Source organism: Oncorhynchus tshawytscha, linkage group LG26 (genome assembly GCF_018296145.1).
Source record: "Oncorhynchus tshawytscha isolate Ot180627B linkage group LG26, Otsh_v2.0, whole genome shotgun sequence".
Lineage (NCBI taxonomy): Eukaryota > Metazoa > Chordata > Actinopteri > Salmoniformes > Salmonidae > Oncorhynchus > Oncorhynchus tshawytscha.
This window is the reverse complement of record NC_056454.1, coordinates 14,469,088-14,493,063: the sequence shown is the minus strand read 5'-3', so window position 1 is coordinate 14,493,063 and position 23,976 is coordinate 14,469,088. Positions and strand designations below refer to the sequence as shown.

At 41.6% G+C, this 23,976-nt stretch overlaps 1 protein-coding gene and 1 pseudogene across 1 annotated transcript; both read right to left on the bottom strand.

The window, feature by feature from the left end:
• Window positions 1-2,440: 2,440 nt before the first annotated feature.
• Window positions 2,441-4,714, bottom strand: LOC112224916 (transcription factor Sp5). The gene is made up of 2 exons (XM_024388515.1): window positions 4,368-4,714; window positions 2,441-3,971 (listed from the first exon to the last, which is right to left on the bottom strand). The coding sequence occupies exons 1-2, from the start codon at window positions 4,416-4,418 to the stop codon at window positions 2,904-2,906; spliced, it is 1,119 nt and encodes a 372-aa protein (XP_024244283.1). The 5' UTR covers window positions 4,419-4,714; the 3' UTR covers window positions 2,441-2,903.
• Window positions 4,715-15,255: 10,541 nt separating this feature from the next.
• LOC112224997 overlaps window positions 15,256-23,976 on the bottom strand; it is a 100,925-nt pseudogene continuing 92,204 nt past the window's right edge.

Below are 23,976 nucleotides of genomic sequence, written 5' to 3'. Positions count from 1 at the left end.
ACGCATTTAGACTGGATATTATTTCAAACATGACATGGATGTTGCCAAAAAAATGATTGGATTAATATGGAAATGACTAAAAGTAACTCCACTACATGTAACTGTAGCTGCAGGGGAAAAGCTGGAGGTTTTGACTGATCCCAAAGTCTGGTCACTACATTGGTTTTATAGCAGGGCCTTTTAGTCAGTTCTTATGACAGAGGTCCATTATGGTTCTCTTATGATGTTTCAGGGTTTCATGGCTTGGAGCTGTCCATCACTGTTTTCAGGCGAGTCCTGCAATGGACGGGCGATATCAGCCACTATACAATATTCAAACTACAGTGCGCACACTAGGGAGGGTATTCCTAAACCAATCACAAGTCTCATTTCCTCATCAGTTTTCAAATAATTTACTGTATATTCAATTATGTTTTTTCCATAGGGAGGAGAGTGACTGTGCAGAAATTCTGAATTGTGTGTCTCGTTGACCTGTACCATACAAATGTAGGATGTAGATGTTTAGATGTAGGATGTAGATGTTTAGATGTAGGTGTTTAGATGTAGGATGTAGATGTTTAGATGTAGATGTAGGATGTAGATGTTTAGATGTAGATGTTTAAAAAGGGATTTCTAAAGTTTGCAATTTGCAATTTAAAATGACAAACTTTATACCTGAATGAAAAATGTATCAACCCCTGCAAAAAAATTCCATGAATTATAATCCACATAATCATTCACATTTCCTGTTGCTGCAGGGTTATTTTCCTGTTGTAGCAAACTCAAATTAGGATCCTACATGTAGTTGGTGATAGGGGCCACAGGAACATTTCTAGTGCAATTAGGAGGCAGGCAGCCTAGGGGTTAGAATGCTGGGCCCGTAACCGAAAGGGTTGCTGGATCGAATTCCCGAGCTGACGAGGTAAAAATCTGTCGTTTTGCCGAACAAGGCAGTTAACCCACTCTTCCCAGGTAGGCCGTCATTGTAAATAAGAATTTGTTCTTATCTGATTTGCCGAGTTAAATAAAGGTTCAATGAAAATGTACGATAGGGGGCGCTCTTGCAAGGAAAACAAGTAACCTGACCGCTGAAAAGTTTAATCTTTTGATGAATAGCTGGGGAGTTCTTTGATGTAGTCACGCATTTTCCTGAATTATAGCGCCGAGGGTAACATAAACGGAATTGAGTAATTTTTGTACAAAATATGGCTAGATTTAAATTATGGTAAGACATGTCAGTGAATTGTGATATGTTTATTGGTGACTCATTTAAGACTCTTTACTGCTCTTACAGTATGCAACCATTCCTAATTTTGTTCTTAGTGTTTGTGACAATATTCTTGATTGATTATTTAGTAATACAGTATAATGCATTATTTTAGTTTCAGTTTTGAAAAATATCTATGTGGGACTAGATTTTTTTTCTTTAAATTAATATGCAGAGCAAAAGCCTGAATGTTGCTTTGACAACTCTATTTTTTTTAATTAAAAAAAATCATTTTCAGATTGTACACTGTAAGATGACCAGTAAATCATGTTGTTGGTGCACTGCTCTAATATCATGTCTATTGTAGCCTGAGAATATACTGACTCCCATTTACTCTACAGATTAAAGTCTCTTAACTCAACAGAAGAAGAAAAAAACAGCATGTATCTCACATATTCTATATCACACAGTGTTTCTCGTATACTGGGTCGAAACCACTGGTGGATCACGATCAACTCCTACTGGGTCACAGGAAAATCATCGGTATTGGACTCTTATTCATCTCGAGGTTCACAGGAAATGTAAAGATTTATGTTGGGTCACAACAGAAAAAAAGTTAGGAAACCCCCCACTTTGCACTTCTAACATTATTGGAGCAATTTGTTTCCTGGACATAATCAGTCGCAAGAAGAAGCTGACTTTCTAAAATTCTTTGTGTGTGCTGAAAGCCATCTAATGCAATTGAATACAATTATGTTGATCATATCATAGCAATTATCCATACAGTTGTCATTGGACACCTTATCTGCAGAGATAGTGTGATTCTAGCTGATATGAGCCAACATGATCTTGTTTTAGGCTGATGCACCCTACACGTCACATACTCAATGTGATGTCTATGACCGGTTTCATGATAAGGAAATCATAACTTTTCAGAGAAATATGACGGTGGTTTTACACGCTCTTTTGGCTGCTGGAAATGCCAACACCTCTCGTCCAGGTCAGGACCTAATCCTAATCATTGGTTTGACCAACTTCTCGGGTTACAGTTATGGCATACAACTTTTCCTATTATTAATGCATTCTCCGTCTGAGCAGTAGCAATGGTCAACTGACGTCAACTGATGTGGATCAAAGTGCAAGTCCTTACACAGGTAACCACATAGTGTGAAAGTTATGTAGGAGTACAGTTTTTTTGGGGGGGGATAATATGTTATTATGGAAAATTAAAGGAGACTAATTCTGACATTGGGAAATGTTCTCTTTTTTTTTATTCTCACACAGTATTCGGGTCATATCAACAATAGCATATCTTTTAAAGAGCATGCTAAAACACCCTACATAGAGCAAAAACGGACACTATCATTCAACAAAAGCTATTAAATATTATTTACACGAAAGTGAAATCTTCCACAAGGAAAATGGATCAAAACACAAGCTGAAACGTGTCTTTCTTGATATGGTATAGACAGTGAACACCACCTGCTCATGGGGTATTATAGTACGTTTTCCAGGATCCCAACTTAACTTTATGAGACAGATGTCATATATACAAAAATGTGCTACAACAGAACAGCAATGTTAGAGAAATCGTTTTTCGGGATGTAGGAAAAAAGGAAAAAAAAAAAAAATGTCACTTTGTACTTAAACTAAGTAAAGGACTTATATTGCACTAGTATAGCTTGATTACTAATCAAATAGACTCTAATGTAGGCTACTACATGTTCCTCAAATCTTCCCTTTTAACGTGAAGATCAAGTGTCTTCTCGTGACACTTAGATTTTTTGTTCTGGTGTGTCTTGACATGTTTTGCCAAATGGTCACTCCTCATGAACCTCTTGCAACAATCCGGACAAACAAAACGCTTCTCCCCAGTATGAGTCCTCAGGTGTCTCTGAAGCTCATCAGACCTGGTGAAACTCTTGCCACAGAAAAGCCAGTTACAAATAAATGGACGCTCTCCCGAGTGCCACCTCAGGTGCGCTTTGAGATGGGAAGTTTTGCCATAAACTTTCCCGCACCCTGGTATGTGACATATGTGTTGCTTTTTCTTGCCGGGCTCATCGCTTGAGGTGGATGACTGACAGTTTGGACACCTGCATCTCCGGCATCTTCGAGCTGTTGCAAGGGGGGACTTGGTGTGAAGGAGGGCAGCGATTTGAGTCTGATACTGCGCAAAGTCTGTATGTCCCATTACCAAGCCCCTCTGCAGTTGGAAACGGTGGTGACCTAGGGATTGAGTGGTGATTGAGTGGTGACTGACGTGGTTTCCCTGTTGGAGACTCCACCACGGAATATCCTCCCCTGTGTTAGGGGACAACTGTCTCTGTTGCTGGTGCACAAGGCCAGAGTGTCCGGTAACGAAACCTTGCATGGCAGTTGGCGCTGCATAAGTTACAGCAGGGACGTACGTGGGTGGGCACGAGGACTGCAAAGACTGCATGGAGCAAGGTAACATCTTCACAGGAGAAAAGTCATAGGGATATGAGGGATCCGCTGGGGGGGTGAGCGGGAGCTCGTGGTGGGAAGTAAATGAGCTTTGGATGTGGAGTTGGGATTTAGATAGTCCAAAAGTAGAATTGCTAGAGAGTGTGCTTTGAGGATTCCCCTCGTTACTCCAAGGATGAAAAATTCGCGATGGTGAGCCTAAAGTAGTGTCATAAGGAACCTGTAGGAAATCTGCCGGACTTGATCCGTGGTGATGTCCGATCCGGTTACAAGTGGCAGCTAACAGCGCCAGTGGAGAGTGTTTGCAGTTCTCTGGTGAAGAGTTCGGAGTACGGTCCTGCATAAGTAAAACAAATCATTATCAATTATGTGTTTACTTGGCTCTAAACTTGACTAAACTAAAGACTACAGAGTCATAACGGCATAGGACCCACGTTTGACGCTCCGTGAACTAAAACGACATTAGCCTAATATTAGTTTCAATACACTCTCATGCCTACAAAATAAACATAGAGTTGTAACATAATCATCCAAGCCGTTCATTTCGCCACATACTGTAAGTAATTCATAAAGCCACATTTCAGTCATTATAGGATATGAATCGGGTATAATGTCCATTACGCGCGCACACACGCGTATTACGCGTGTTCTAAACAAATATTTAAACTACCATATACTTACAATAATATTGAGGACAAATTAAAAACTCGAGAGCAAAAACTTTTGAACAAACCTGAAGAAAAGCCTGGAGTGTTTCATTCCGCAGTACAGCCACTGCTGCCATGGTGAACGTCCTCTTCCTTCTTGTTAAAAAAACAACTCACAATAAAACGAATTGAGATGAACGTAAAATCGTAGAAAAATGTCTTGACGTGGTAAGGTCTTCACACTCAGTACTTCCTCTCCTCGAGATATCCGTCGACTATCTGGAGAGTGAGGGATCACTTCTTAGAATTTGATAAGGACTTTGGTGGGCCGCCAGCCAGTCAGAAATAAGATTTGTTACTTTGAAGTTTGCCGCTGCCCAATCATCAAAGAATAGCGGCTCTTTGAGAGGGGAAAGCAAATCCTTTGAATCCACAAAGCTCCTATGGTGTGTTTGTTGGTCTGGATAAAAGAGCTGATTATTAGGGGGGGGATGGGAAGGGTGGAGATAAAGGCGGGACAATTAATGAAGTAATCACTATGTGGGAAATGTATATACACAAATAATTGGATTTTCTTGATCAAAGACCCCCATGCCGCCTGGAGACTCCGGTATTGGATGCTGTAGTCATTTGATCCTCTTTTGTAATTAAGGATTTGTAGCAGGACCCTCTGTGACAATGTGACATTGTTATCTCTCGAGATCTCCTGGCGAATAGCTATTTGATAACTTCAAGAGGAGTAGCTAATGAGACCAAATCTAGTGACTCAACACAAAGCTCGTGTTTCAAAATACAAAATAAAATGTTTTTTATTATAACAAACAGTTATGATGTTGATAACTTGTTTCCATGGAACTAAAATACTTTTGATATGTAATGCTTGATAAACTATCAAGTGGCGGACCACTGTAAAACATCTCTTTGAATAAGGTTACCGTTTATACGTGCTTACAGGCATTTCAGTGTCATCGCTTCACTTCTTTCATTCTTTGATAGTTAACCCCAGAAGCCTATTGTGCTGTCATTAGCGTTCTAGTGCATAAATGTACTTTTACCCACTGGTGGCAAAATGTACTGTCGGATAATGTATGGTTGGGCTCCCGGTCTAAGGCACTGCATCTCAGTGCTTGAGACGTCACTACAGACACCCTGGTTCGAATCCAGGCTGTATCACAACCGGACGTAATTGGAAATCCCATTTGGCCGGTGTAGGCCGTCATTGTAAATAAGAATTTGTTCTTAACAAACTTGCCAAGTTAAAAATAAGTTGGAAGCGGTAGCCTAACAACTATAGGCTATTTCCAGTAACTAATTGCAACTGATGTAACACTAAACGACCATAGTATTGCTGCATGATTAACCATAACCTATTTAGATAGCCCTCCATTGATCCAGCTCAAAGTTGGCAGAGAGTATGATGTCTCTATTGTGTGTTTCCTAAAAAGTTGTACCAGTGCAGAGAGGCCTGGGAAGGAAGGAGGAGTTTACCATCCCCAAGAAAGTGGAAACAAACTCCCCGCCCGCATCTCCGCCTTGAGCTTGTTGAGCATTCATGCAAGTGGCCAAGCACGTAAGACCTCAAGGCGCTTCATAATTAACGAGTGTTATGAATTAGACCTAAATAAAACAAATAAACAAACCAACGTTTAATACAGGCATATAAAGGCATATATTTTCTAATAAGAATTACAATCCATATTATACAATATAAACTACCGGTTCTGATCATTCTAATTTCAAAACTTTTGTAAAAAATAAAAAAAATAAACTTGTAGCCTAGTCATCTTCAACTGTAAAGCCCTGCGACTTTTCTTCTATATCAACGCAGTCATCTTTATCAGGCTTCCCTGAAGAAACAATCACTGTCCTCTCAAATACTTTGGAGCGGTTGATTTTGAATTAAATCTGTTTCTTTGAAGGGATTAATGTTCCCGGTCCTCTCCCACGGCTCTACACACAGTCATGGGGGAAAAGGGGGAGTCCTGCTGGGCCGTTTCTCTCCAAAGCAATACATAGGCTGCTTGCTTGCCTGTGCCTTAATACACATTATTTACAACTATGGTCAATGAATAGCAAGTATCACAACAGGTCAATAAGGATCTAATTTCCTATGCGTGTTATTGCTGCATAATAAAAGGTAGTGTATAGGATTCGTTATGCTCCAATAACTTTACCTCTAATCCACTGAGCTCTATGAAATACAAGAGGGGCCGGGCCGTATATGAGTGGCGCTTGCTCGTATACAGTTAGACCATGGCTCAAGGAATAGCAACTCATTATTGCTTTTCAGAAACATTCCATTTACAAGAGTCATATATTCAATTAGGACTAGAAACATATATTGTATAACTTTGAATGCATCTTGTAGATGACGTGTGGTAGTCTGACTGGCAGTTCAAACACTAGTCAAAGCGTTGAGTAAATTTGTTTGATTTATATTACTCCACTTTATTAGAACGTTGTAAAACAATGTGGATAGCAATTAAGACGGTGAGAACGCGTAAATGTTAAAAGCAGGACGCTGCAAGTGCGCAAAAAAATACCAACCTGCATGTACTACTGACTACAACTCTGATCTCACATGGGGTGAATGACAAATCTACAATAAATTGCTGTTGACATTATACTGTTGAGAGTGGAATACATGGATATAAAAAATAACAGCAATTCAAACCATTCCACCAAAGGTGACTTATAAACCATTTGTTGTTACTAGTATGATAAGCCATGCGATTTACACTTTTATATACACTGAACAAAAATAAACATGTAAAATGTTGATCCCATGTTTCATGAGCTGAAATAAAAGATCCCATAAATGTTCCATATACACAAAAAAAACGTATTTCTCTCAAATATCATGCACAAATGTGTATACATCCCTGTTAGTGAGCATTTCTCCTTTGCCAAGATAATCCATCCACCTGACAGGTGTGGCATATCAAGAAGTTGATTAAAAGGCATTTATCACATAGGTGCACCTTGTGCTGGGGACAATAAAAGGCCACTCTAAAATGTGCAGTTTTGTCACACATCCCAATGCCACAGATGTCTTAAGTTTTGAGGGAGAGTGCAATTGACATGCTGACTGCAGGAATATCCACCAAAGCTGTTGCCATAGAATTGAATGTTCATTTCTCTACCATAAGCCACCCCCAGTGTTGTTTTAGAGAATTTGGCAGTATGTCCAACCGGCCTCACAACCGCAGACCACATGTAACCACACCAGCCCAGGACCTCCAGATCCAGCTTCTTCACCTGTGACAGCTGATGAAACTGAGGAGTATCTCTGTCTCAAATAAAGCCCCTTTCTGGGGAAAAGACTAATTCAGATGGGCTGGGCCTGACTCCCCAGTGGGTGGGCCTGGCTCCCAAATGGGTGGGCTTATATAGGCCCACCGATGGCTGAGCCTCTGCCCAGTCATGTGAAATCCATAGATGTGGGCCTAATTCATTTATTTCAATTGACTGATTTCCTTATATGAACTGTAACTCAGTAAAATCTTTGAAATTGTTGCAAGGTGCGTTTATATTTTTGTTCAATATAAATGTGATAATGTTTATAATACATCATTCATTCCTTTTGTATTACTTCAACATAGTTGACTTCAAGTCCAAAGAATTAAACATTGAAATACACAGGATAACATGTCTCCAATTCCAGGCACAATGGCTTATTCCATCTACATTAAAAGCATTTTACTATATATGTGCATTAATATGGCATGTTTCATATTTCAGTATCAATTATTTCCCAGAAAATTGCATATACTGTCTGTGGAGTAAGTGAAAGTGGCATTGCATCCGGTCTTATAACATTAAATACATTGACAGTGAGAAGTGCAGCTTTGAGGTAGTTGGGGGGCATTGCAACAACGTGAACCCTTTTTTAACTTTTCATATTCTCTGGACAGTTGGAGAGAAAGCAGGTTCCACATCTGTCTCACACAAGAGACATGAGAGAGAGGGAGGCTGAGTGAGAGAGGGAGTGGGGGAGCGCGAGAAGAGAGGTGCTCGAGGCTACTGGGTACTTGAGCCGCTATAATGGTGTCTCGTATGAGAAAACATCTGTGAATTTCCTCAGTGATCTACAAGAAAGTATAACTCAGAGCAGTCATTCAGCAGACCTTTGAAGTTGCTCTCTGACAGAAAGCTGCCATTGTTCACAGCCTCCAACATAGAAGAACTCCAACTTTGGTCTCTCTAATTTTCAAGATTTTTCCTGCAATGCGATAAAACACATTTTTCTCCCCCAACCTATGAAGGAGAGGATCTCTGCATATTCAAGAGAAAACCCATGTCAATGTGCAGGCTGGCCCAAGGTCAAGGAAGGAGGGGAAAGTAATTTCACATTCTCTCAGCCCACCCTGTGTGTGGTAACTCAGCCTTCCCACAATAATTCTCAGCGTCAAAACCTGCTCTGCCAGGAAAGATGAGAAATGGGCATATCATATCAAGTAATTACGCTGTCGGAGAAGCAGGCAGGGACAAAAGCACCTGTCGCAGACTAACTAACTGTATGTAAAAGTTCTCACTACTCATGTTCTCTTATTTACATATTCTGTGTTATACTTTACACTACATGACCAAAAGTATGTGGACACCTGCTTGTCGAACGTATCATTTCAAAATCATGGGCTTTAGTAAGGAGTAGGTTCCCCCTTTTCTGCTATAACAGCCTCCACTCTTCTGTGAAGGCTTTTCACTAGATGTTGGAAAATTGCTGCGGGGACTTGTTCTATTCAGCCACAAGAGCATTCGTGAGGTTGGGCACTGATGTTGGGCAATTAGGCCTGGCTCGCAGTCGGTGTTCCAATTCATCCCAAAGGTGTTCGATGGGGTTGAAGTCAGGGGTCTGTGCAGGCCAGGCAAGTTCTTCCACACCGATCTCGACAAACCATTTCTGTTTGGACTTCGCTTTGTGCACGGGGGCATTGTCATGCTGAAACAGGAAAGGGCCTTCTCCAAACTGTTTCCACAAAGTTGAAAGCACAGAATCTGCTGTAGCGTTACGATTTCCCTTCACTCGAACTAAGGGGCCTAGCCCGAACCATGAAAAACAGCCCTAGACCATTATTTCTCCTCCACCAAAGTTTACATTTGGCACTATGCAGTGGGTCAGATAGCCCCAATAACAGCACTTACAGTTGACTGGGAAAAAATTGGACGAACTGACTTTTTGGAAAGGTGACATCCTATGCTGGTGCCACATTGAAAGTCACTGAGCTCTTCAGTAAGGCCATTCTACTGACAATGTTTGGCTATGGAGATTGCACGGCTGTGTGCTCGATTTTTATACACCTATCAGCAACGGGTGTGGCTGAAATAGCCAAATCCACTAATTTGAAGGGGTGTCCACAGACTTTTGCATATATAGTCTATCTTGTTTCATAAGAAGCATAAATGTATAATTGTGCCCGACAGTAAAGGAGATTATTTCATGAAGCCCTAGGTGATATGATCCTGTTTCTCTTAGCAGTGGCAGAAAGACAGAGAGACAGAGAGACAGATTTCCCCATTTATTCTCCCAAACTACAGCAAGGCCACAGTGATTCTCACACTGTTACCCGCCCAGCGTTTATTCTAATGGCAGCTGGTCCCACCATCTGGGCGAACAGTGCCGAGGCAAAACAGAACAGGTTACACACCTTTGGCCATGCCCAGTCTGCTAGTGCCCCGTTCATTCCACAAGCTGAGAGAGGCTAATCAGAATTTCACGCTCTGATTTGTCAAACCTCACTCCAACACCAGAGGCATTCAAACTTCTTAGCCAAACACATTTCGTAGGACATAGGATGAATGTTGTTTCCTTACGCTGTTTTGTATCTAGTCTTTTGCTAGCTTACTATGTTATTGCATGGGTAAGTAACCTGATTGTTGAATGCTCGTTTTTTTCAAATACAAATCTTTGGAGGAAAACCAGTCATTAGCTACCCAAATGACAGGGGAAAAGTTTCAAGGAAATCCCTTCATGCATACATTTTCTCTTCATGCAAATGTGAGCAACTCAAACTGCGCATAGAATGCCCGCAACAAATTGCAGGTGTGAGGAAGCTGAAACAAAAGCCACTGTAACTCTAATGGCATCCCTTGTCATTAAAAGGCCTTTGATGTGCATACTCAACACACTCTTTTATCTCCTTCTTCCTCTATCCCTTTTACTCTCTCTCTCGCTCTCTCTCCTCTCTCCCCTGCTCAACCAGTTTCTTTATTAATGCACTTTTTAGGGAATGTTCTTTTGCACAGAACCCTCAACACATCTGACATCTGTTTGACGCTCATGCCTGTCCATTTCTTTGGCATCAATCATTAGCTTGCTAAGAGCATCATAGGGTAAGGCCTGCGAGGACCGTCCTCGAGAGTCTCTGCTGAAATTCTTTAATGCAATGCTGAACATCTGTATCTCAAAAGGACATAAACTGCATTAAAACAGAGTGGGCCTGCAAATACTGCTCAAGAAACATTGATATTCAAAAACTCTCCCTTTGAACTCAAAGGATATAGAAACAGGACAACGTTGCCCTAATTTGTGTTCACTCTTTGAAGTAAGACATCACTATTAGGTGAAAAAAAGGTAAATGTGCTCCCGTGGAAAATAAAAGCTTTTCATAATTTGTAAAAGGCTGGAGCTCGAGATATCAGAAAGAAAGCGGTAGTATGAAATGTGGTTGATATGAATGTTTTTAGGTGGAAAATGCAGTGTTTGCAGCAACTAGTGAAAATGGCATCAGTGGTGATTTAACCACATTAAAGGAGTCCTCTGTTGCCCCAGATTCAGACAGATTTAATGAGGGGAAAAACAGGAGGCAGCTGGGGTTTATGAAGAGGTATTAAACAAAACAGGTGACAGGCCTCGATCCTTTACTTAACAGACACACACTGAGATCTGCTCCGTCTGGTTGGTGTCCACCTGTCCGTCCAACACCAGTATGACTACTTTTCCCATCCATACCATTCATACCATCGCAAGCATATTGTAAGCTTAGAACAAACAGTGTAACATTGTGTACCGGATACATAATCAAGTACCCAACGTTGTCACATCCACAGGTCACCTCCTTTCACATGCTCAGGCAGGCAGTCAGCCAGGGACTTCATTTGGCAGAGAGAGAGAGAATGAGGGAAATTAACACCCACTCACAGCACCATATATCACCATAGTCGAACCTTGTTATTAAAACTAAGTAAGCCTATTTCAAATTCCTTTCCATGGTAAAACAGGGCCAAAATTATCAAGGGCGCATGATCACACTTAATTGATTCAGTGTACTTTTAAGACACACTACAGGGTGCTGTGGTGACCTATTTCAGCCGGCTCTTCAGCGGAACGAAATATCCCCAGTATGGGAGTAATGCACAAGCAGTATTCTAATTACTGCTGGATCCGCCGCTGTACAACCGGAGGTGAAGTGCTTTTGAACTAACTGCACAATCGCCAACACCACATTATAGGCCCCTTTTTTTCCTTGCAATTTTGCAATTTCCATATGAATCCCTCTGCGTCGTGTTGAAATGTAAAATACTGCAATGCAATTTACGTATATGTCTTATATAAATATTTGGTGAGGTTCAATAACTAATAGTCAACTATTCATTTTAATGTCACTGTCTGCCGTAAAATTATCAGAGATTGAGTATCTCAGTACACGCATATAAATTCCCTTAGTTTGACTTTCTTCAGCCAAATTTTCAATCTCAAAGGGCATTTCATTTATAATCCGCTCTGGTAGAAAAGGTTTACAATTTGAATACAAAAATATGCTTTTAGCTTTGACAGAGGAACTAAACAGATCTTATTGGTCCTTGAAATTTGGATATACTCTTTTCTGATGCTGCCCCTAAACAACAGAAGAGCTTTTCTAAATCAAGACTGGATTCTGCCTTATCAACCAGCAATAATCTTTCAACTCACTATTTGTATTTATTAAGGATCCCCATTAGCTGTTGCCAAGGCAGCTGCTCTTCCTGGAGTACAGCAACATTAAGGCAGTTATAAACAATTTAAAATATTACATGACATTACATTTCATAACACTTTACCCATAACACTTTATTATCAAATATTACAATACAACATCCATGTGTAGAGTGTGTGTCTTATCATGTATATGTGTGTCTGTGCGTGTGCCTCTTCACAATCCTCGCTGTTACATAAGGTGTATTTTTATCTTTAAAAAAAATCTGATTCTACTGCTTGCATTAGTTACCTGATGTGGAATAGAGTTCCATGTAGGCATGACTCTATGTACTACTGTGCACCTCCCATAGTCTGTTCTGGACTTGGGGATTTTGAAGAGACCTTTGGTGGAATGTCTTGTGGGGTATGCATGGGTGTTTGAGGTAGTTTAAACAGAAACATTGGTGAATTCAGCATGTCAACACTTCTTATAAAAACAAGTAGTGATGAAGTCAATTTCTCCTCCACTTTGAGCCATGAGAGATTGACATGTATATTATTAATGTTAGCTCTCCATGTACATTTAAGGGCCAGCTGTGCTGCCCTTTTCTGAGGCAATTGTAATTTTCCGAGATCTCTCTTTGTGGCACCCGACCACACAACTGAACAGTAGTTCAGGTGAGACAAAACTAGTGCCTGTAGGACCTGCCTTGTTGATTATATTGTTAAAAAGGCAGAGTAGCGCTTTATTATGGACAGACTTTTCCCCATTTTAGCTACTGTTTTATCAACATGTTTTGACCATGACAGTTTATAATCCAGGATTACTCCAAGCAGTTTAGTCACCTCAATTTGCTCAATTTCCACATAATTTATTACAAAATTTAGTTGAGGTTTAGGGTTTAGTGAATTATTTGTCACAAATACAATGCTTTTAGTTTATGAAATATTTAGGACTAACTTATTCCTTGCCACCCGTTCCGAAATGAACTGCAGCTCTTTGTTAAGTGTTGCAGTGATTTCACTCGCTGTAGTAGCTGACGTGTAAAATGTTGAGTCATCCACATACATAGACACACTGGCTTTACTCAAGACCAGTGGCATGTCATTAGTAAAGATTGAAAAAAGTGAGGGGCCTAGACAGCTGCCCTGAGGAATTCTTGATTCTACTTGGAACATCTTCTGTGTTCTGTTAGATAGGTAACTCTTTATCCACAATATAGCAGGGGGTGTAAAGCCATAACACATACGTTTTTCCATCAGCAGACTATGATCGATGTCAAAAGCCACACTAAAGTCTAACAAAACAGCTCCCAAAATCTTTTTATCATCAATTTCTCTCAGCCAATTATCAGTCATTTGTGTAAGTGCTGTGCTTGTTGAATGTCCTTCCCTATAAGCTTGCTGAAAGTCTGTTGTCAATTTGTTTACAGTAAAATAGCATTGTATCTAGTCAAACACAATTTTTTCCAAAAGTTTCCGAAGGGTTGGTATCAGGCTGATTGCTCGGCTAATTGAACTAGTAAAGGGGGCTTTACTATTCTTGGGTAGCAGAATTACTTTAGCTTTCCTCCAGGCATGAGGGCATAGACTTTCTAGTAGGCTTAGATTGAAGATATGGCAAATAAAATGTACGCAGGTATGAATAACATTATTAGTACATATTAGTACAGTATGTCTCACAATGTGAAAAAAGCCATACAACATGTTAGCTTTAAAGTCCCACAAAACCTGAATGCAACTCGACCTAGTCCTGACCCGTATTGTAAGTAGTCTTGCTCTCTGATGGCCACCTAGGGCTTCTGAAAACCCAAAGGAATCAGAGTAGAACCTGGACTGACTGTGGCTGGTCCTGCTATTTCGGCAGAGCTCTAATGTGTTTCTCACTGAATAAGAATAAGGAGGAAGGGATCTTCAGTCATTTTTATTTATTTGATTTATTTAACCTTTATTTAACTAGTCATACCCCCCTACTCTTCCTATTCAGATCAAAATCTTGGCTTGGGCCCTGGGGTGTCAACAAAAGGAGATGCAGTAAATGATATGCAAATTAACCCCCCCCCCACCACAAATCAACTTGCCAGCCCCGCATTTCCGACACATCTTAAAAGGAAATTCCTATACTTTGGGGGAAATTCATAGTTACGACTAGCTCTGTGTCAGTGAAAGACAATTTTTGGAGATTCTAGTACACAGCATCGAACTTTTGATCACTCTGGGTATAATGATAAAAAAATAACATATTACAATCATTATTGAATAATTCACTGCAAGGGGTTGAATAATTAACCGCAAAGGGTTAAATAATAATATTGACTATTCACATTACAGTATACCTCTATGTTCTCAATACAGCTTTTCAGGGAGAGGACTTGACAACAGAATTGCTACACTTAATTTAGTGTACCACAGTGAACAGAGAATTGATACACTTAATTTAGTGTACCACAGTGAGCAGAGAATTGATACACCGATCATGACACTATTACTCCTTTCGAATGCTAGCCCTGGTCTGCACAGAATGAGGTGGATGGGCAAATGTCTAGTTCTCAGAGTCTGGTTCCATGACTGATTTCCACCCGTACTCTCTAAATAGAGCTGTTTTCCTACAGTATCTACTTTGGCTCAAGCTTGCTGTTAGGGGAGTCTTAGTCAGGGTTTATTGTACAATATTCCCTGACAATGAAACTTCATAGAAGAAAAATATATGATTTCATTGGTCTTTTCCCCTACTGCTAAACAGCACTGTCATTTTCTTCCCACAAACGTGCATTTGTCGTTGACTTTTAATGTATGGATGCAACATCTGTACCATTTTGTCATGGTTTTGAAAGACAAATATTTATTTTAACATGAGTCTCGTGTGAACCAGATTTGTTCAAAACAAGCCAGAAGAGGAATGAACGACACCATAACTAATCCCTACATTACTGGAGCCTATCTGACTAAATTGAGAGGTGTGTGGGGGAGGTGTCAATGTACAAGGAACTGCTGATGTAAAACATGGCAGCGGAACTATATTCATGAGAAATGTTCATGATCAGCCAGATACACACATACCTGTACATGGGGAGCATCATTAGTCATTCTTAAAAATAATTAAAATAAATAAATAATAATAATTAAAAATAATTTGCTTTGGTCTCTTGTTGTACATCACTGGTACTTGTAATACATGGTGCATATGGAGGAAATGTTCTTTCAGTGTGTGTCTGGCTAGTGCTCTTTGACTCTTACCAGTTGACAGGGGTTGTAGCTCAGTTCTGACTGAAGAGTGGCCCTCTTGACAGGGTGGGAGGGGCCCCAGTGGAGTAGCCTTCCTCAGGGATTGACTCCACCGGTGACAGTAATTTGTAGTACTTTGTCCAGCACTTGGATTTAGCTGTGATGTTGAAGATAGGAAGATTACGAGAGGGAAAATGTTAAGACGGCTCTTAAAACATTTCAAAACAGAAAATGTAGTCAGTTTAATCCCGTTAATGAAAGCAATGATATCTAACATAGATAAGGCAGAGAGGAATTAAGCCTCTTCTATATGACATTGACTTGGTCGCCTATAAACCTGGTTTACAAATATTCAAACTGTCAACAATTAAAATTAGCATGCTGACAAAGCCTTAATATGTCGCCCTCTCTAATGACGCAAAGGAGCTCGTAAAAAAAATGTGGTTATTTTCAGCTCTCAATTTACATGATAGGAAAACAAAATCCATTCCTGGATTCTACTATTCCACAAAGGGCCTGCTCTGTTTAGAGTTGCTGTAGGAAGGAAAGCAGTTATTTACCCAAGTTCTCTCGGCTTCCTCTTGCTCCCCTGGTAATCCAGATTTCTCTGTGGAAAGGGCCAAGAGCACACAGTCAAAAGATGAGCAGAGAGTCATACATTTTTAATTCAAAGTGATTTTGTGTTGAATGAGAGCAGATGCTGATAGTATCAGAAGTCACAGCATATTTATTTTTTTGTATCAAAGGGCTCAAGTGAGCCTGATGAAGCATCCATCTTGCTCAGCTTTGATAAACCACATCAATTATTCACCGTGAAGGCAGACATCCTGACATGAAAGCAACAGATAAAGAGCATAAGCACATGTTCAAGACAAGAGGCAGAGAAGCGTGGGGGTGGGGCTCAAGGGTCTGGCACAGGTAGATTTAATTGTATTATCATCTGGAACCAAAGTCAGACAAAGGGCTTTATCACCACTTTGAACTCACATTTAGCTGGTTGTAATAGAGACTGTCTTCAGGGCTGTTCAGCAGTTTGGGCTGCTGGCCCCGCCGGCGAGGGGTTCGCTGCTGCAGCTTGAGCACTGGACCTGCAACAGAGACAAATCACTCAGACACAGCACAGAGACATGGCACCCAGTGGGATCCTCTTACAACAACAACAACAACAACCAAAACAAAATTCCACACTGATACGCAGTGCTGTAACAGCCCCAATGGATAACCACTACACAATGAGATGCATTCAAATTGCACTGGATGGCAGGTAGCCTAGTGGTTAGAGAGTTGGACTAGTAACCGAAATGTTGCAAGATTGAATCCCCGAGCTGACAAGGTAAAAATCTGTCATTCTGCCCCTGAACAAGGCAGTTAACCCATTGTTCCTAGGCCGTCATTGAAAATAAGAATTTGTTCTTAACTGACTTTCCTAGTTAAGTAAAGGTTTAAAAAAAAACACAATGAGTTAATAAAACCTCACAGAAAAACCATGAAGGCATTAAAAGCTGTAAGGGACAGGGTGAAAAGCAAATATTCCCACAGTTATGTCAATGGGGTTTATTCCCCTCTATGGGACCTAAGAGGAAAGCCGAGCTCTCAGCGCTAACTGTGGCAATACGGCACCAGCAGATCAATGACTCAAACTCAGATCCACTTCTGAGAGCAGACGTCTGTAGCATTGCCAATTTCATGTTGTTTTCTCTTCATGTTCAAAGCCACATGGTTGTAACTATTCACTATTCATAAACACAATAGATGGGGATACAACACGGTAGGTTTTTGCAATAGATAATGAGCAGGCGCTTACATGATCACCTGATTAATCAAACATGAGACCATTTCGATCACAGTAGATCTTCTCTAAAACTGTACCTCCACGTTTTCACGATGTAGCAGTTACAAAAATGCGTTTTAAAACTCAAGACACCTTTACAACGAAGCATCTATTTTTTATGCCAGACAGCGTTTCATCTTCTAGCCTTCGTTTTGGGTGAGGCAGGACATTCCTTCATCATCTCCTGTTACTTCAGCTTCCCAACCTTGACTTAAGCTGCATTTACTTTTTTTTTTTGCAGCTTAACACTACTTTGTACTCACTTTGAACAGACCTCATCACATCTCAATCCTATACATCAAAGCTCAAGAGTTTTCTCCTCCCCTCATTCTGCTTTCTTGATGTTATTCAAACCAGCATAGATTTACTAAATTCACAGAACTTCGAAAAGGCCCATGGAGATGCTGTCATTCGTCCGCACTTCTAACGTGGGCCTTTTATTTTATCAGGAGCAGTCAGAAAGATTTCTTGTCCCAGTGTCAGGGCACACAATGTATTCTATTGTATTCAATGAGAAAGGATGTGTCAAAGGGTTGACGCTTATGTCAATACATTGCACTCAATGGGAAAAGACGAGTGTTAACAAATTGAGGTTTATGTTAATACATTGCGTTCAATGGGGAAAAGATGAGTGTCAACCAATTGACGCTTATGCCAATACATGGCAGTCAATGGGAAACGATGAGTGTCACAGTGTTGATGTTTTTGTCAAAACATTGCATTCAATGAGATGTGACTCACATACCACCCCCCCCCCTCTCGACAGACAGACAGACAGTTTCAAGTAAATACATTTTTTTCAACCAATATTCTCTTCAGAATGAATTCTCACAAGCCTCTTAGCTTCTAGAACTGCAACGCCATTGTGTCCAATGGAGGAAAAAACTGCTTTTGGATCGATTGACTTCCAATTTCATATGCCGGGTCATGATGGACCCTGGGTCACAAATATGTACAATTTGGGAAGATTCAACAATGTATAACTCTTCGAAACTGCCCACATGACCCCCAATTAAGTCACTTACTGTAATCACAGGAAGCTGAAATACAATGTACGGCCTCATGGGAACACTCTTTAACAATACCCAGAGTTTTAAGTCTTTACGTAAGAATTTGGGAGAGAATGAGGAACCATGGTGAGGATTAATTAAGCCATTTCCATAATCAACTGAACCTCAACTCATCCCTATTAGCTCATGATGAGTTGTGTGGAAGCACGGTTAGCTAGCTCAATTGCAGTCCACAGATGCGTCATGGTTATGTGAGGGCTATAGGTAATGCTTTTCTATGGAAGAAAGGCCTTGTTCTCTGTGGGACCAAGTTTCAATTCATTTCACATGGTCAGGTTGTAGGGTTCCGTTCATCGGATGCATCTGTTGAACGATCCCATACCCAAATGTTGTTTCTAGCGCAACCGTTCTGCCGATGTTACTCAAAAGCACATTAACTCTAGGTCAGGCTTCAAGTGAGGCCTACCTTTCTGCAATATAGTGGGAGGTGGGGTTAATTAAATGTTAATTAGGGTTATTTTTTAGGCTTAGTGGACAGAAGTTAGGGTTATGTCTTGGGTTGAGCCGAGATGTAAAGGTGAAGCGAGGGTTAGGATTGGGGCTAGGTTTAAGGTTGATGTGGACATTAATCTGAGTTATGGTTAGGATTGGCGTAAGTGTTGAGCCCGGAGTGGATATGAAGATAGGGTTAGGTTTGATGTAAACTAACGTAGCAGGCATCCCCACATCCAACACACACATCCGGAGGAAAAGGAAGCTAGGTTGAAGATACTCTATCCCTGAAAACCAGATGTTTCCGTTTTCTTCAAACCCAGCGGAGGGTGGGCCGGGACATACACATGAAGCTAGATTTAGGGTTAGCATTAGGGTTGAGCCGGAAGTGGATATGAAGCTAGGGTTAGTTTTGAGGCTAGGTTTAGGGTTGAGCCGGGATGTTGACATGAAGCTAGAGTTAGGGTTAAGGTTACTACAAGCTCCACTCTGTTGATCTACGTGCGCGCGTGAGTGCAGAGGGATTTTTGGAGTAGCGGACCACTTTGGGTAACATGATATCCTTACCGGTCCCAATCCCATTCATAACAATGTCTTTTCATTTAGTCTTTTCATTTTGTGAAAACAAGGAAGAGTCGCCTGCCCTTGCTAGTAGTAGCTCGCTGGCAGCCTGGCTAGCTGGCTTTAGCCTTTAGCCTTGCTAAGCAAGTTAGCTAGCCTTTTTAGTTTCTGACATCTCATGTGAAATAATCAGATTTATAATGTAAAAATATGCCTGACAAAATATTTGTATATTTATTGGTGTAGCCTAAAACATTATCCCAGGTTGATATGCTGCTTGTGTATTCATTCCCATATCATCTAAAAACAGAACGTCATGTTTTGGTCACAGAGAAAAAAAGCACATGACTAGCTAGTTGGCTACAGCAGGTTCTACCATTTCTCAATAGCCTGTAATCACAAGTTATTACTTGTAAACAAAATAACTTTTGGGGTGGATTATTGGGTTTTCTTGCTGTCTTCTCATTTGTTGGGAAAGCAAAATAAGAGTCTCTTGTCTTGTCTTCCCTTGCAAGTTGGCTAAACATTGCCAGCTAGCTAGCCTTTAAGCCTCCCACATCGCTATGTGAAATAATCAGATTTATAATTAAATAATACGCCCTGCCGGTGTACTCCCAGTTTGACAAACAGGAAGTATCAGTGACAGGCTCAACTCAGAAGTGGTCCGATGAAGCAAATGCTAAGCTACAGGACTGTTTTGATAGCAAAGACTGGAATATATTGTGGGATTCATCCGATGGCATTGAGATGTTAACCACATCAGTAACTGGCTTCATTAACAAGTGCATCAATGAAGTCATCCCCACAGTGGCCGTCCGTACATATTCCAATCAGAAGCCATGGATTACAGGCAACATCTGCACTGAGCTAAAGGCTATAGCTGTCGCTTTCAAGAAGCGGGGCACTAACCCGGACACTTATAAGAAATCCCTCTACGCTCTTCGACAAACCATCAAACAGGCAAAGCGACAATACCGGACTAAGATTGAATCCTACTACACCGGCTGTGACGCTTATCTGAGGTGGCAGGGCTTGTAAACTCTCCCGAATTACAAAGGGAAACCCAGTCGCGAGCTGACCAGTGACGCGAGCCTACCAGACAAGCTAAATGCCTTCAATGCTCGCTTCGAGGCAAGCAACACTGACGTGGCTACGGACATTTGATCACAATCTCCATAGCTGATGTGAGTAAGACCATCAACATTCATAAAGCCGCAGGGCCATACGGACATTTACTCAGAGAATGCACTGACCAGCTGGAAAGTGTCCACTGACATTTTCAACCTCTCCCTGGCCCAGTCTGTAATACCACAGTACATGTTTCATGCTGACCACCATAGTCCCTGTGCCCAAAAACACCAAGGTAACCTGTCTAAATTACTTCATTATTTCCCCATAGCACTCACATCTGTAGATATGAAATTCTTTGAAAAGCTGGTCATGGCTCACATTAACACCATTCATCACAGATACCCTGGATCCACTTCAATTTGCATACCGTCCTAACAGATCCACAGATGAAACAATCTCAATTACGCTCCACACTGCCCTTTACCACTTGGACAAAAGCAAAACCCATGTGAGAATACTGTTCATTGACTACAGCTCAGTGTTCAACACCATAGTGCCCTCCAAGGTCATCACTAAGCTAAGGACCCTGGGACTGAACACCTCCCTCTGCAACTGGATTCTGGACTTCCTGACAGGACGCACCCAGGTGGTGAAGGTAGGCAACAACCTATGCTGATTCTCAACACGGGAGCCCCTCAGGGTTGCGTGTTTTGTCCCCTCCTTTACTCCCTGTTCATTCACAATTGCATGGCCACACACCTCAAACACTATCATTAAGTTTGCCGACGACACGACAGTGGTAGATCACCGACGACGATGAGACAGCCTATAGGGAGGAGGTCAGAGACCTGGCAGTGTGGTGCCAGGTCAAAAACCTCTTCTGCAACGTCAGCAAGACAAAGGAGCTGATCGTGGACCATTGGAAACTGTTAGACGGAGCGACACAGGGGAACCCAAGAGCAGACTCAGACGAGGAAACAGGTATGAATGAACCAAGATATTTATTGTAACACAGATCAGGGGAAGATCCGGGGAAGCTCGGATGAGTTGTATAAAACCAGATGTGGAGACTGAGGTTGGAGTGAACTGGGTAGAACCGGGTAAACAGGTCTGGAGGGGAATCCAAGGTAGTGGTGGTGAGCTAAATCCAGAACAGGGTAGTAGGGTGGTAAGATGTCGAATGGGAGACAGGAGCCAGAGCGGTAAATTAGCAGAGATTACGATCTGGCAGAGTGGAAGTGGCAGGACTGAGTATTTGTAGAGGTCTTGATTATGGAACGAGTTGCAGCTGGGTAGGGATCTGCTTTGACTCCAGCACACCTGTTGCCAACCACCCAATCACACGGAGAGGGAGAGAGAGAGAGTGTACTGGGGAGTAACTGCAGGTCAAGCTTTAAGTACCTTCGTGTCCACATCACTAAGGATCTATCATGGTCCGCACACCAACACAGTCGTGAAAAGGGTACGACAACGCTTCTCTTCCCCCCGAGGAGGCTGAAAAGATTTGGGCCCTTAGATCTTCAAAAGGTTATAAAGCTGCACCATTGAGAGCATCTTGACTGGTTGCTTCACCGCTTCGTATGGCAACTGCTTGGTATTCGTCCGCAAGGCACTACAGAGGGAAGTGAGTACGACCCGGCACATCACTGGGGTCGAGCTCCCTGCCATCCAGGACCTCTATACACCAGGCATTGTCAGAGGAAGACACAAAAAATTGTCAAAGACTCCAGCTGCCCAAGTTATAGACTGTTGTCTCTGCTACCACATGGAAAGGGGTACCGATGCACCAAGTCTGGAACCAAGAGGACCCTGAACAACTTCTACCCCCAAGCCATAAGACTACTAAATAGTTAACCATAACTACCCGGACTATCTGCATTGACCCTCTTCGCACTAACTCTGTTGACTCATCAAATATGCTTCTGCTACTGTTTATTATCCATCTTTTTGCCTTGTCTCTTTATTCCTAGTTATATGTACATATCAACCTTAATTACGTCGTACCCCTGCACATCAACTCCGTACTGGTACCTCTTGCATATAGCCAAGTTATCCTTACTCATTGTGTATCTATACTTTTTATTTCTTTACCCCAATTTCATGATTACAATCTTGTCTCATTGTTGCAACTTTTCATTGGCTCGGGATAGGCAAATGTTGAGTCATGCGTCCATCCGAAACATTACCCGCAAAACTGCGCTTCTTAACACCCACTCGCTTAACCCGGAAGCCAGCTGCACCAATGTGTCGGAGGAAACACCGTTCAACTGATGACTGAAGTCAGCCTGCAGGTGCCCAACCCGACACAAGAGCACAATGAGCCAAATTAAAGTCCCCTCAGCCAAACTCAGGCCAATTGTGCACCGCCCTATGGGACTTCTGGTTAAGGCTGGCAATGACACATCCTGGGATCAAACCCGAGGCTGTAGTGACGCCGCAACACTGCGATGCAGTGCCTTAGACCGCTGCGCCACTCAGGAGGACATGTATCTATACTTTTATTATTACGTGCTTTACTTTTCTAATATTTCTCTATTTTCTTTCTCTCAGGCATTGTTGGGAAGGGCCCGTAAGCATTTCACTGTTAGTCCACACCTGTTGTTTACGAAGCATTTGACAAATAAACATTTATTTTATTTGATATGCTGCTTGAATGAATCATTAGTTATTACTTTAAAACAAAATACATTTTGGGGAGATTCTAATAAGGCTACAATGTTTTTTGGTTTATTGTCAATGAGATTATATTAGTTTATTAATGCAAAATAGTCTACTTTGATGCCTAGCCTATAGCTTATAGATCCGATCAAGGAACCAATCAAGCTTCATTACCTACACAACACTGCCTCCATGGCTACAAAAGGGATGATACGGCGCATTCAAATGTTCAAGTGGCACGGGAGTACGTTGAATGTCGGAGCGCACCACAAGGAGCTGCCGCTTTTGTGACAAAAATTGACATTGCACTACGCTCCGTCAGCTTTGTTTGCGTATTATGTGTAGACCCCTTTATGGTTAGGGCCCTGGACACCATATGTGAATTGATTGCTCTCCATCTATCTTCAGAGCTCATGCTGCTAGGTGACCCAAACTGGGACATGCTTAACACCCCGGCCATCCTACAATCTAAGCTTGATGGCCTCAATCTCACGCAAATTATCAATGAACCTACCAGGTACAACCCCAAATCCGTAAACACGGGCACCCTCATGGATATCACCCTAACCAACTTGCCCTCCAAATACACGTCTGCTGTCTTAACCCATCTCAGCGATCACTGCTTCATTGCCAGTGCCCTAGACCACTGCGCCACCCGGGAAGCCAATAAGCATTTTTTTATGGCTGGACATGTTTTCTACCTGGCTACCCCTACCCCAGTCAAGTGCCCTGCACCCCCCACAGCAACTCGCCCAAGCCTCCCCCATTTCTGCTTCACCCAAATCAAGATAGCTGACGTTCTGAAAGAGCTGCAAAATCTGGACCCCTACAAATCAGCCGGGCTAGACAATCTGGACCCTCTCTTTCTAAAATTATCTGCTGAAATTGTTGCAACCCCTATAACAAGCCTGTTCAACCTCTCTTTCATATAGCCTGAGATCCCCAAAGAT